This window comes from Excalfactoria chinensis, chromosome 2 (genome assembly GCF_039878825.1).
Source record: "Excalfactoria chinensis isolate bCotChi1 chromosome 2, bCotChi1.hap2, whole genome shotgun sequence".
Classification (NCBI taxonomy): Eukaryota; Metazoa; Chordata; class Aves; order Galliformes; family Phasianidae; genus Excalfactoria; species Excalfactoria chinensis.
Genome location: NC_092826.1, coordinates 117,182,879 through 117,195,618, shown reverse-complemented (window position 1 = coordinate 117,195,618; position 12,740 = coordinate 117,182,879). Strand labels below are relative to the sequence as shown.

Sequence of the window (12,740 nt, the reverse complement as noted above, 5' to 3'; positions counted from 1 at the left end):
GAAAATGTTAAATGTAAGCAAATCTGTACTAAAATTTGTGGCAAGTTTAGATTCAGTGGTATTCAGTAGGTCTAGTTTCTCTATATGCTAATATCAAAAAAGTAATGTTCATGAGTGAAAGTATATTTACATCTTTCCAGAAACTACTTTATTCACCATATACCGCTTAGCTATGTTTTTCAAAATTATCTAGGGTAAACTGGACAGAAAATATTTACGTTTCTTAATGGTTGTTTTTAGCAAAAGTAAATTATTGGCTGCTCAGTAACTTGAACATTTAGCTGTGAATTCTTTCATAAGAAAGACCAAAAGAATTCTCAGTAGTTCAATTGCTTTGTAGTCTTCCAATTTTCTTTTAAATGTGAATTGTAATAAGCTTTCTATTTGTACCTTCTCATGATTTTCGCTTAAATATTTACGAAAGGCCGTGGTGAACGAAGACACACAAGGAAATGTGAGCCAGCTGCAAGCTGAAGTCAAGAAGCTGAAAGAGCAACTTGCTCAACTTACATCAGTGCCATCTATGCGTGATACTTCTGTATCACAAGGTGAGAGTTGGGTGTAGAGGGTAGATTTGCTTCTTTTGTAGCTGAGAATATGTTGGAGCTTTGTATAATTCATCAGGTTTCTCAGCAGTGGTTTAGCACGTACCAGCCTGTCATGGTTTTATGATTTTTGAGATTGCCTGTATTTAATGTTGCCTCTATTTACATCCCATATTTTGCAGAAGTTCTTTATATGGTATTTCATCGCTCTCAAAAGCTTAAGTACTGGGCTATGATTCCTGAAATAATACCAAAATAAGTGGTAGGTTGCCTAGTACTTCCTGTAACCAAAAATCTACATACGATTGTTGGCATATTTAGGTTGCAGGGACACTAGGGTGTTGAGAATGTCCATTGAATCTGCATTCTTTTTAATCTCAGGCCTGGCTTTTTCTCCTCTTCCCCGTTTTGCCCCTTCAGGAAGATCTTAATAAGAATGTTTGACTTTCAATAAAAGGCTCGTTTCCTTGTAAGATGATAATGTTTTTTCTATATATATATATTTTTTTTTCTTGTGGTTTAACACTAGATGGTTATAGCTGCAATACTTTTCTTCATGGAAATAAGCTATATATATAATACATAATGTTTGATTACGAGGCAATAGTCTTGTAACTTGCTTTGCTCCCCAGTGGCCATTTCTCTGACCTTGACAAAAAATAGATCCAGTTTTAAAAGATACTACAAAAATTAGAAAGGCTTGCATAATACAAAGCATCTGTGGTTGAGTTTTCCTAAGGAAAAAAGACTTCTCCAGAAGGATATGCATTTAAATTGTAGAAAGTCAGAGATTATGGGGGCACCGAAAACTGTCATTCACAGGGTACTGATGGAGGGTTCAAAAATGTTTTTAGGCTTGTGACAGAGTTCTTGAGGAAAACAAGTGATAACGCTTAAACACTGAAAAGAGCTTTGATGAAATAGCTAATATTATAAAAGGTGTATTTAAGCTGCACAGATAAATCATGATGTTTGTAATACTTGATTACGCAAAAATGCAAAATCTCCTTACTACAAACTTTATGGCCTTAATGGCATTATTTTAGTCTATTAATTGAGTATAAGGTAGTATTTATAACTAAGTAGACTTGCCTGGATGAAGCAAGGAAAGCTGTTTTCAGTTTCTGAAGTTGATTAGTTAAATCCATTTAAATCCTTGTGTGAACGCTTTACTTCCAATTTATGTTACTAACTGTCCACTTAATTCATGTTTATTTTCCTGAATTTCCTTATAAAGCACTTAGTGTACTTTTATTATGTGCAGGGTACAATAATGATGCCAGTAATATGTTATCAAGCTCATTTTGTAGGGTTTTTACATTTTATCAAATATACTCAGTTGAACAAACTGATTATTTAGTAAAAGTCAATTGTAAACTTGTTGAACAATTTTGTTCATTATGAAATTATGTACATTGGTTCTTTTCCCTATAAGCATGTGCAGATGACTAAGAATTATAGTCCAAACTTCTTTGCGTATCAATGTGATCTTTGTATAGGAATTATGTTGTTTGAAGAATTCTTTGAAATTTTCTTTATGCAGCTGTCATGTTATGCGTATGTGATTAAGTGATATTTTAATCAACTTGGCATTTGGTTCTTACCCTGCAGATGCTGCTGAAAAGGAGAAAAAAAATATAAATTACATTAACAACTTTATTGAAGCAATGCTGTTCTGGGAGAAATCAGAATGTGAGAAGAAGGTAAGAAAGCAGTGATATTCCTAAGTGCGTTCTACAGTATTCTCTTGTGGAAGACCAGTGAGCATACTGAAATCAATTGACATTTATTTTTTATTTTTTGAATAAAAATACTCTGTCCAAAGCTTATAAGCTTTAGTAACAAGGAAATGAGTCTAATAACATTTGGGATAAAATCTTTCATCTTGAATTCAGACAAGCTGTAAGCTCTCCTAGTATGTTTAGATTTAGGAGGTGAGTGAATGGTTTGTCTTTTTTCATTACAAAATTTGAAAACCAAACTTCTGTTTCACTTAGTTTTGAGGGCATCTCAGGGTGCTTGGATAAACATTGTGTTTTTGATGTAAACCTGCCAGTCATTCGTTTTGCTGTGCTCTATTTCGTATCATGGTGCAGTGCTGGATCATTAAAAATTGATCGTTTTTGGAAGAAACTAACTAAAAGAGACATTCCAGGAGTGCATGTGATGTGCTTCCCTGTCTCTGGATATTAGTCCACAGAATCACATTGGAGCTGCTTCTAAGTAAAGTTTTTCAATTAATATAGTGTGGAATTTGAGTTTTGGGTGTGAGCTATTGCTCTGAATAGGTCTGCTCCTAATGAATGATAGTTTATATATTTCTAGAAAGCACTGTGAACTGAGTTCTGCATGCTTTATGTGCCTACATATGTAGGTGATGTTTAAACCTTACATTAATCAGGTGCAACTATCACTTTTCCATTAATCTATGTATTTCCTTTCTAAGAATTTACTAGAAAGAATTGCTCAGCTGGAAGACTTGTGTGCCAAGAAGGAGAAATTTATTCAGTCCAATAAAATGATAGTCAAATTCCGTGAAGACCATATTGTTCGCTTGGAGAGATTGCATAAAGAAGCTGGTGGAAGTTTATTGCCAAAAGAGCAAGAAGATCTCCTCAGTGAAATGAGGGAGGAATTGCAGACACTCAGAGAACAGGCAAGTCTTGTTTTTTGTTTTTTTCCTTTTTAGAACAATTTTGTTTTATGAGAATAGCTCACATGATGGACGGATTCAACCACTGTGGGAAAGACAGGAAATAGGGGGATATAAAGTGTTGCCTCTTTATATATAGGAGGATCTCTACAAGCATAATTATCTCCATTGAAAGGTGCAATGAGTGGGTTTAAAAGCTTTGAGTGTTTGCATAAGAAAATCTCGTAAGAGTAATGTTGTGGGGGGAGTGTGCTGCAGGCAATATTATTGAAGTTAGGTAGTAGGTCCCCGTCTCTTTTAAGCGACTCAGTGAAATCACAAATACTCATTCATAGGAAGACACCTCCGTGACATCTGCTGAAAGAGCAGGACAGGGTGCAAATAATGCAGGAGGTCTCAAGGAAAATAATGTAGATGGGCTAACCTAGGGTATTTCTTGAGGAGAGGAGACCTCAGATTATTCATGGATAATGTTTGTGAGGCAGCTCTGGAGAACAAAGAAACTAAAGAGAGAAAGTAGATCTTTAAAAGCAGTTTGTTCCAAGCACAAGAATATTTCAGTACTCAGGGAAAGGAGTAGCAGTTGTATATGAAGACTAGCTTGAATCAGAATGGGTCTTGTAACTGAGCTTCAAAGAGAATGGGGAAAAACAGTAGTACAAAAATCAGGGCAGGCATTAAAGGTCTGTAGAAGCATTACCAGAGCATACAGGGATGGTGTTAAGAAAGCAAAGCTCAGAGTTTAAACTGAAAAGGAATATTGGGGAAGTTTCTGCTGCTTTTTTACCAGTAAAAGAATAAACAAAGAAGTTACAGCTCTCCTGTCTTTTTTGAGGGCAGATTTGAAGGGACCAAGAAAAGTAATTAAAAACAATTGGGAAGATTAAACCACTCTAGAGAATACCTTTCTTTTTTTTCCCCCCTCTTCCATTACAATTCAAAGCTCATTAAGGATGACAGAGCAACAACCAGATGTGTATAGTGTGGTCTGTAAAATAAAAATAGTTGAAAAAAATAATGCTTATCACAGATGGAACAACACCCACGAATTGCCAAGTATGCCATGGAGAATCATAACCTCAGAGAGGAGAATAAAAGACTTCGTTCTCTTCAGTCAGTGAAAAAAGCCCAGGAAGTTGATGCTCAGACTATTGCAGAACTGGAAAAGGCATTTTTGCAAGCTTCAGCCACAGAGAAAAATACTGGAGGTAAAAATATGCTAAAGTGTTTGAACTAAATAAGCTTACTGCATTTCTGTTTTGTGCAAAGTAGTGCTGGAAATGTCTTGATGCATTGTTTTTTTCTTTTGTCAAAATGATACTTGAAGACTTGGATAAAAACAGGTTTAATTCACTTTATTTGTGTTGGCCTTCATGCCAAAACAGCTGTAGGGCGTTTGGATTCATTTTAATCTTGTGCATATCATTGGTAATCTTCTTCTGTTGTCTTTATCATGGGGGCTCTAGTAATGTTAATTATTCTATTAGTTGTCATGTGGGCTGTATCTGATACCTATTTTGTTCAATCAGTGTTGCTGTGTTCAGAAATCTGTAAATGAATGCTCACATTTGGGTAAAAGATAGTTGAGCTACTCTGATTTCTGAGGAGCTATTTTTGTTCTCTAGGTCAGCACGTATATTCTAGCACCATATTAGCCGAAGGCAACTCACTGGCATCTGCTGAGAAGCTGAAAGCACGCCTGCTACAAACTCAAAGCGAATTGGCGACTTCAAAACAAGAATATGAAGAATTTAAAGAGCTAACCAAGTGAGACAAAGCAGTATAGGAATGTCTTCAGTTAAATGTTTTTAATTATTTACATTTTAAAGTACGATTCAGATCCTGGATATACAGTCTGAGAATGTATTCTTTGTATACGAGTTTCAGTAAGACTATGCACACAGTCTGTTCCAGTCAACTCAGTTACTCCCAAACACACACCCATGAAGCACAGTGTGGGCATACTTTCAGATTCATTGTCTTTCCAAAATCTTTTCTTTATCCTAAGAGGCACAATGTGCCAATGTTGCACGACTTTGAATCACCTGAAGTCACCTATTTCTTGGAACAGGGATCTTGGCTTAGTCACTGCGTTGAGGAAGTGTTTTCAGTAACAGAAATACTGCAGGTGGAAATGGTGACAGGAACCAGTGACTGATTGCTTTTCAAGTGTGGGAGAGGTTTTTTTTGCTTGTATTCTAGTGCTACAAGACTTTCACAAAACTTCTGTAAGGCTTCAGGTGGGAGTCATTATAAATGTAGAATCCAAGCATTCATTTCAGCAGTGCATCTGTTGTTCATTATCACTGATGACAGAGTTTTATTCATAACTTCATATATCAATTTATTTTCCTGCCAATGCGATATATTTTTATTTTTTGTATTCAAAGCTTTGTGCATGTCTTGATTTCTTTATAGTACACGCATGTTTTTGTTAGCAATTCTGGCATCTTACCTAGTGAAGTCACGCAGGGTACTTTTGATGGCTCAGGAGTCATCATGGAGTCACCTCTGGACTTGCTAAATGTTAAACTTAGTTCCAGTTTCAAAGTAACTGGATGCTTTATTTTGTGTGTAAGTGATGACCGTGTGCTGTAACTGAATAAGTAGAGCAACACTTAACAATTTTGCAAGAAACTGCTAATTTTTCTGCTGTCTCTTAGCAGTCAGAACTGAAATTCTACTTTGTTCCCTCTGTTTCATTGCAGAAGCTGATATTACGATGCAAAGTTACTGCATTAAGCTGCCAAAAGATGAAACAGTGTGTTTCCTTTTGTCTGTACACTTTGACCTTACAATGATGTCAGTAAGGCCAACAGTCACAGTAATACCGTGTAGGTCTGCAAAATACCTAATGAAAATTATTCCTAAATTTCTGCGTGACTGTTAGATTTTAGTTAAAGTATTTCTGTAAGGAAAAATAATCTTAAAAGAGCAGAATTTCCAGGGGAAAAGAAATCTTTAAAGGATTTTCTTTAATCCTGGCAAGCACCAGTTCAGGCTTCTTGTATAACTGGATAACATTTTTAAAGCTTAAAACCATCTTGGTGGGGGTGATATCACTTCCTCGTAAAAGGAATTGCAGAGTTCTCAGCTTATTTCCTACCGTGTAATGGATTTTTTCTGACACGTTTAGTTATCCATCTGCTTTCTTCATTATGAAAGCACAAATAAACTTCTTAGCTTTTTAATTTATTTTTTTTAATGCAACATAGAGCAGTGATGACTTTCTCCTCAAAAAATAAAGTACTTCAATCTTTGTCCAAGAGTTCAGTTTCAGCATGATGCTCGTTGGCAATGCTGCAGCTTATTCTTATTTGTGGAAGCATACTCATCGAGACTGTACTAAAATGCTTTTTAAACAGGAAAAAGCATATGGAACTGGAATCAGAACTTCAGTCCTTGCAGAAAGCAAACCAGCACCTTGAAAACATTCTGGAGGCGACCAAAGCACACAAACGCCGAGAAGTTTCTCAGTTGCATAAGCTACATAGAGAAACTCTTAAGGTACAAAAGAATTTCTTTAAAGCCACGTCTACTTAATTCTAAGTCATGTGAGAACATTGGCCTTCATTTCTAGGATACCCTAGCCTAACTACAGTAACCTAAACATGATAAACTAGGAATGTTCCTTTTGGTTTTGAACTATTCCCTGCTGTAATCAGATAATGAATCTGAAAGCGTAGTGCTTTAGAACTAAGTGACTGTGAGCATTTTATTTATTTCATTATTCTGCCTACAGAACTGTGAAATACAATACTAGAGAAAGTTTAATTCCTTATTGCAGTTAAAATAAAGAGTGTTTTGAAATCTTTGTAACAGAACATAACTACTCCAACAAAAGCGTACCAGCTAAGATCTCGCCTCGTACCACGGATAAGCCCAGAGATCTCAGATTTTCATTCTGAAGATTCTGAATGTTGCAAAGAGATAATGGATGACATTTTTAAAGAGCCAGTTCCCCCAGAGATGAATGAACAAGCGTATGAGGCCATTGCAGAGGAGCTCAAAATGGCACAGGTGAGTGTTCGGAATAAAAAGTGGAAGTACGTGAGTAACTTCATAATAAAGCAAGTTTGGGCATGAGGTAGCTCACCCTGCCGAATATATTTTGATGTTCATGGAAAACTGAAGCATGTGATGAATACTTAAGCCATCTCTAAAATGTTGTCTAATAATACAATGTACTTAAGAGAGGTTACATTGAAAGTATTGAAGGGGATTTGGGAGTTGTATATCTTAATCCTAGATGAAGCTGAAATTTGAAAATAGCTATTATGTAGAAAAAAATCATAGCGCTTCTTAAACTGTGATTTGAAATAAGCAGGATAGTTAATTTTTTACTGTTCTAGCCTGGTAACTCCTTTCTAAACTATCTTCCTGATAAGCATGAAGTGACAGCTACATTTGGAACAGCCCCCAAGCATAATGTAAAATACTACATTATTTGAAGAAACCTGCCAAACACTGCTTGCCATAGGCGAGCATTATATAGTTATCTGAGCTATACTCTAGAAATTGAACTAATTTTGATGCTTGTAAAATAGACAAAATCAAACCAGCATGCATAAAAGCCCAAACTCTGTGAACAGACAAAAAGAAATTTAGCTAGCGAATATTTTGAATAATTCCATATTTAAGTCTTATATTTCTAAGATAAATGTGTGTCTGAGAAGGGAGCACACATGTAGGTGCTTATAGGATTCGATCCTTGTTCTCACAGATGGATTTCCTTGTGTTCTGGCAGTCTGGTTGGCAATAGGAGAAATCAACTACTTAAGTTACCAGTTTATTTTTGGTTGTTCTTTTCACTGTTGGTTCAGGTCATTTAAAAAAAAAAGTTTGCATTTAATACGCACAGACTGCCATATGGCCTTTATGAGTAACTGAAAGATGGATGCTCTAATTTTGAATGTCTTTTTTGTCACAGGAACAACTGAACACAATGCAGACAAAGCTGGATGAGGAAGAAAGCAAAAATATAAAACTCCAGCAACATATTAATAAACTGGAGCATCATTCTGCACAAATACAGGAGGTGAGGAATCAGTATAATGTAGGTTTATGCTTGAGTGGTATTTACCACAGTTAACCTACTGTCTTTTAGCGAGGTCAGAAGCATTGCTTGCGTTTTGACTTTTGAAACAAAATAGTAGCATTATAACTAGGAGCTGTACAAAAGGACAGGGACTGCAATTAAAATAACACCGCAGCTTTAAAATAATTAATAAATAGGTTGTAATTCTGAGCCTGCTTGATCTTAAACTAAAACATAAGCAGACAATTAAGGATGTCAGTGCTTGTTTTTGGCCAACTTCATTATTTCTGGAGAAACAGGAAGGAGTCACCGAAAGAAATTTAGAACTTCAGAATTCTGAATGTATTGCTTTCCTCAACTGGAAATGAACTGAAAAGTCATTTATGTATAAAAACTTTGCAAGTTTTCCTTAATCCATTTCCTTTAATATGAAAAGGAAAAACAAAGCTTGTAGTCCTTTATCTGATAAATCTGTTTTAGAGTAGACTTCAGCTCTTTTAAATGATCTTTTTCTTGTTAGAAAAGGTAACTTCTTCAGTTATATTGAAGTATTAATTGTATTTATGATCAGCTAATGAGCAGTTCTAAAATGGTGTCGTTACATCTCTATGACTTAACCTTCTGTGTTTATTTTCATTTACATCTTTTGCTTCTCCAGCTTCTTTCATCTGAAAGGAATGACTGGAATAAAGAGCGTGAGGAGCTACTTGAGCAGATAAAACTGCTTGAAAAACAATTTCAAGACGCTCAGAGAAAGTCTGATAGTAAGTCTGTGGAACACTGAAAATCCATGTGAAGTTTTGAGGTTGCCTTCATGTTATGAAACAGTGGTAGTACGTGCTAACTGACTTGGTTTAAGATTTTAAATGTCACACAGGTTTGATTTAAAATAAATCTCTAATAATTGCAGAATAGCCTTATCTCTGCTCAGCCTTGTACAGTATGCAATTCTGATTAATGTTCTCTTTTCATTCTGATATGAATAGAGTACAGAATGCAGTATTTTTAAAAGCAAACGTGATCCAAAAATAAAGGGAAACTCTTCTGGCAGTGAATGGAAGTACAGTGATTTCTGATGCAATTTGTTGGATTCTGCCTTTACTTTTTCAAAACCAGTCGTTTATTGATTTTTCATGTTAGAGTCACACTTATTTATTTTTTTAGTATTAACAAGTGAAGTCCATGACTTACGCATTGTCCTGCAGTCTGCGGACAAGGAGCTGTCTGCTGTAAAACTGGAATACAGAGCCTTTAGGGAAAAGCAAGAGAAGGAAATGAGTCAGCTTTCTGATAGACATATGGATGTACAGTTCAAGTTGGACAGTGTCAGGTATGTCGGCAGTTTGGTAAAATGTCATAACCTTCCTTCTGAATGCATCTTCTGTCTGCAAACTTGCACTTTACATTTCTTAGAAGCACCAATCTTTTCCCCAGTTCTTTTCCTATGCATGATGGAACATGATGAAATTAGCAGAAAGATAATTAAATAGGCTTCCTTAATTTTTGTTTGCTTATAGCATTTTCCCATTAAGTAGGAAAAACCTATAAGCTTAAGATAAGTAAAGTGGCTAAGGAGGCATGAATCTTCTTTTTTTAAGCCAAGTCTTAAAAATTAGCTATCATTCCACTACCTGTTCTTGTGATGCAGGTGACAGAATGATGCTGATCTAAAAGTACAAACACAAAGAAAGAAACAACAAAAAAAGAAACCAAAGTTTGGCTTTTAAGTCTGGACGCATTGCTGTGTTGTATGCAATAATAAGTATTATGTATTGTTGGGACTGAGGTTTTTAATCACTAGTGTGACTTGGTGGTGCTGTTTCTTAATAGGGGAGAGGCTGTTAATGTTTTGATTTGGTTTTGCCTGGAAAGTTTAACTACATTTATTGCATTGTAATGGCTCATGTTTCATCCAAAGTTGTTTTTTGAGTGATGCATTGTGATACTGGGAACCTGCAATTGAAATTGTGTTATGGTGTTCTTGATGCCTTTATCAGCAAAAGTACTGACTTATTTGGAGGATATATGCTTTTTCATGAGGCTCTCTGTTAATAACACAACTCCTAACACTTGTTTAGCAGTCCTTTTGTCCATCTTTGCTGTTAGCTTTTGTGAAAGATCAATTGAAACAAGTTTCCAGGATAGCAATTTGAAGAAATCTGAGTTATTTCCCTCTTGAGGTTTACATGGGATAATTAGCCCAGATACCAACTAAGCAGGCATGGGTACCTAGGACTGATCTAATAGGTACAGAGTGGGGAAAACAAACAAGCATACAAAAAAAAAAAAAACCCATAGCTGAATGCTGTTATCAAGATTAGGTGACCTAATTTTCTATAGGGTTTAGCAAAAAAAGTGGATTATTTCTAGGGATGAGAAGAAATGTTCTGCCTTCCCTGCTATTACCATATAAATTTCCTATTTCATAAATGTAGGGTTTAAAAAGAGGTTCTGTGGCAGTCACTTGTTTTGAAAATAACTGTACTTGGTGGATTCACTGAAGCTTGTAAAATACAATTGGTCGAAATGTTTTCATAATGAAACAAGCTGTTAACACTGTGGGTGTTGTTGTTTTCCTTTTTAAATAAAGGCTAGAATATGAAAAGAATCTCGAAGAGAAAGCAAGCCTTCAGGATGACTATGACAATTTGCAAGAAGTGACAAAGTTTGAGACAGATCAGCTGAAACAACAGCTTGAGGACAGACGACTAGAAACTGAAGCAATGAAAACTGAGCTCTGTGTAAGAAAAAGCTCTTAGAAGAGTTTGTTATACCGTTGTTTATATGGCCAAATTAATTTCTGTTGTTGTATCACTGGTAATAGCTTCCACAGTAATAATAGGCTTCCCAGCGTTCTCTTTTGCAGACAAAACCAGAGGGTTTTATTTAAAAGTAATAATAATAATAAGAAGAAGAAGAAGAAGAAGATTGTTGCAAATACAGTCTAGAAGAAATGATTCAATACCACAATGTAGTAGCAGGTTTTTTTGGCTGAATAAATCCCTTTGGAAATTTTGAAGGAAATAGGTCAATTAGTAAAGGAATAAGAAACTGCTTTGGAAAAGAACCCTGACATCTAAACATCACTTTTCTATCTCAGTGCTACCTAAAATGAGCTTGTGTATTCATTCTTGGAAGGGAAAAAGAAAAAAGAATTTGCTTTGTATAGCGGACGTAATTTTGTTAAAATGTTTAATGCTTTTTGTGGGGAGTCGTTTTCCTGCAATTCAGATGATGCTGCCCTTGAAAGACTTGTCAGACTGCAGTGACTGCAAAACAGCAATAAGGTTGCTCAAGGGCTTTAGTAAATGATATTTCCTGGTTTTCTGCAGTGTATGCCGTTTGCCTACTCATCAAGTTTGCTGTAACATTTCTCTTTGGACACCCAAAGGGATACTAACAGATTGAAAAAACGTGATTTTAAATTACTCTTAGTGCAATACCTTGAATTGTTGGTTAAAATTTGAAACAACTTCCCCTCTCTTCTAATTAATCTATATTGGAAAATTCTTCTTTTTCCTTTAAAGACTTGGATATTGAGGAACGTTACAGCCATAGGGTATTATTATCAGTGGCTGGTGAGAAGAGCTGATTTCTAATCGTAACTAAGACTTTAGCATTTTCCTGGACAAATTGTAAGCATCTTTCCAATTAGGGTTTTGTGGTTTGGTTGTTTTTTGTTGTTGTTGTTGTTGTTGTTTTCCAGTTATTTGTTAGTAATTGTTTAGAATTTTAAGTTATTCCAAAAGCCTCCAATTTTAACTTCTCATAACAATAAATATTTCTATGTTCTAGAACCTACTAAAACTCCTGGAAGTAGAAAAAGAACATAATCAGAAACTAAGATTACAATTACAAGAAGACAAAGAAAATTCAAAGTGAGTTTTACTTCCTTGTGTCTTTTATTTTCATCTAACTACATTGGTTTTGTCTTATGCTGGGTTTTCTGTTCTGGAGGTGACCTTGCTAGAAGTGTTTGTCCACACATGGATGGACGTAGCTACATATTACTTTATCCAAGTTATGTAAAAATGAGGTGCTTTCATTCCAATTAACGTTGCAAATGTATTTTCATAGCCACTATAATTTCTCCCATTGAAGGTAAGCATATGTCTGGTAACTTAACTATTAGTCTTGTATGATAATGAAAAGCACTTAGTTGTTGGTTTTTTTTGGTTTTTTTTTTTGCAGAGTTCTTTAACTAAGTGCAGATGAGAATAAACGTATATGACTCGATTCTTGTAAAAGCTCTCTTAGGTTCTGATTATATTTCTCATGAGAAATATTTTTTTCTCTTCTCCAGAGAGCTCTTGAAAGTACTTGAAAAAGCACAAGTGGAGAAACCATCATCTGAAATGCTGACGCGATATGAACAGCAGGTACAACAGCAGAACTGAATGACTAAGTCAATTTTCATGGGTTTCCATGTATGTTAATAGCAATTCTGTTGCTGAGCTGACTGTTCTTTAGATTATCAGCAAAATAAATGTAGAGTTATTAAGCT

At 35.4% G+C, this 12,740-nt stretch overlaps 1 protein-coding gene across 1 annotated transcript in view; it reads left to right on the top strand.

Moving 5' to 3' along the window:
• Positions 1-12,740, top strand: part of KIF15 (kinesin family member 15) — a 33,142-nt gene that overhangs the window by 8,842 nt on the left and 11,560 nt on the right. Inside the window, exons 10-22 of the mRNA XM_072328126.1 lie at positions 425-548; positions 2,157-2,248; positions 2,992-3,201; positions 4,229-4,406; positions 4,824-4,965; positions 6,564-6,705; positions 7,021-7,218; positions 8,129-8,236; positions 8,895-9,000; positions 9,401-9,566; positions 10,827-10,977; positions 12,032-12,114; positions 12,540-12,615. Of these exons, the coding sequence (XP_072184227.1) occupies positions 425-548; positions 2,157-2,248; positions 2,992-3,201; positions 4,229-4,406; positions 4,824-4,965; positions 6,564-6,705; positions 7,021-7,218; positions 8,129-8,236; positions 8,895-9,000; positions 9,401-9,566; positions 10,827-10,977; positions 12,032-12,114; positions 12,540-12,615 (1,776 nt within the window). The remainder of the gene's footprint in view (positions 1-424; positions 549-2,156; positions 2,249-2,991; positions 3,202-4,228; positions 4,407-4,823; positions 4,966-6,563; positions 6,706-7,020; positions 7,219-8,128; positions 8,237-8,894; positions 9,001-9,400; positions 9,567-10,826; positions 10,978-12,031; positions 12,115-12,539; positions 12,616-12,740) is intronic.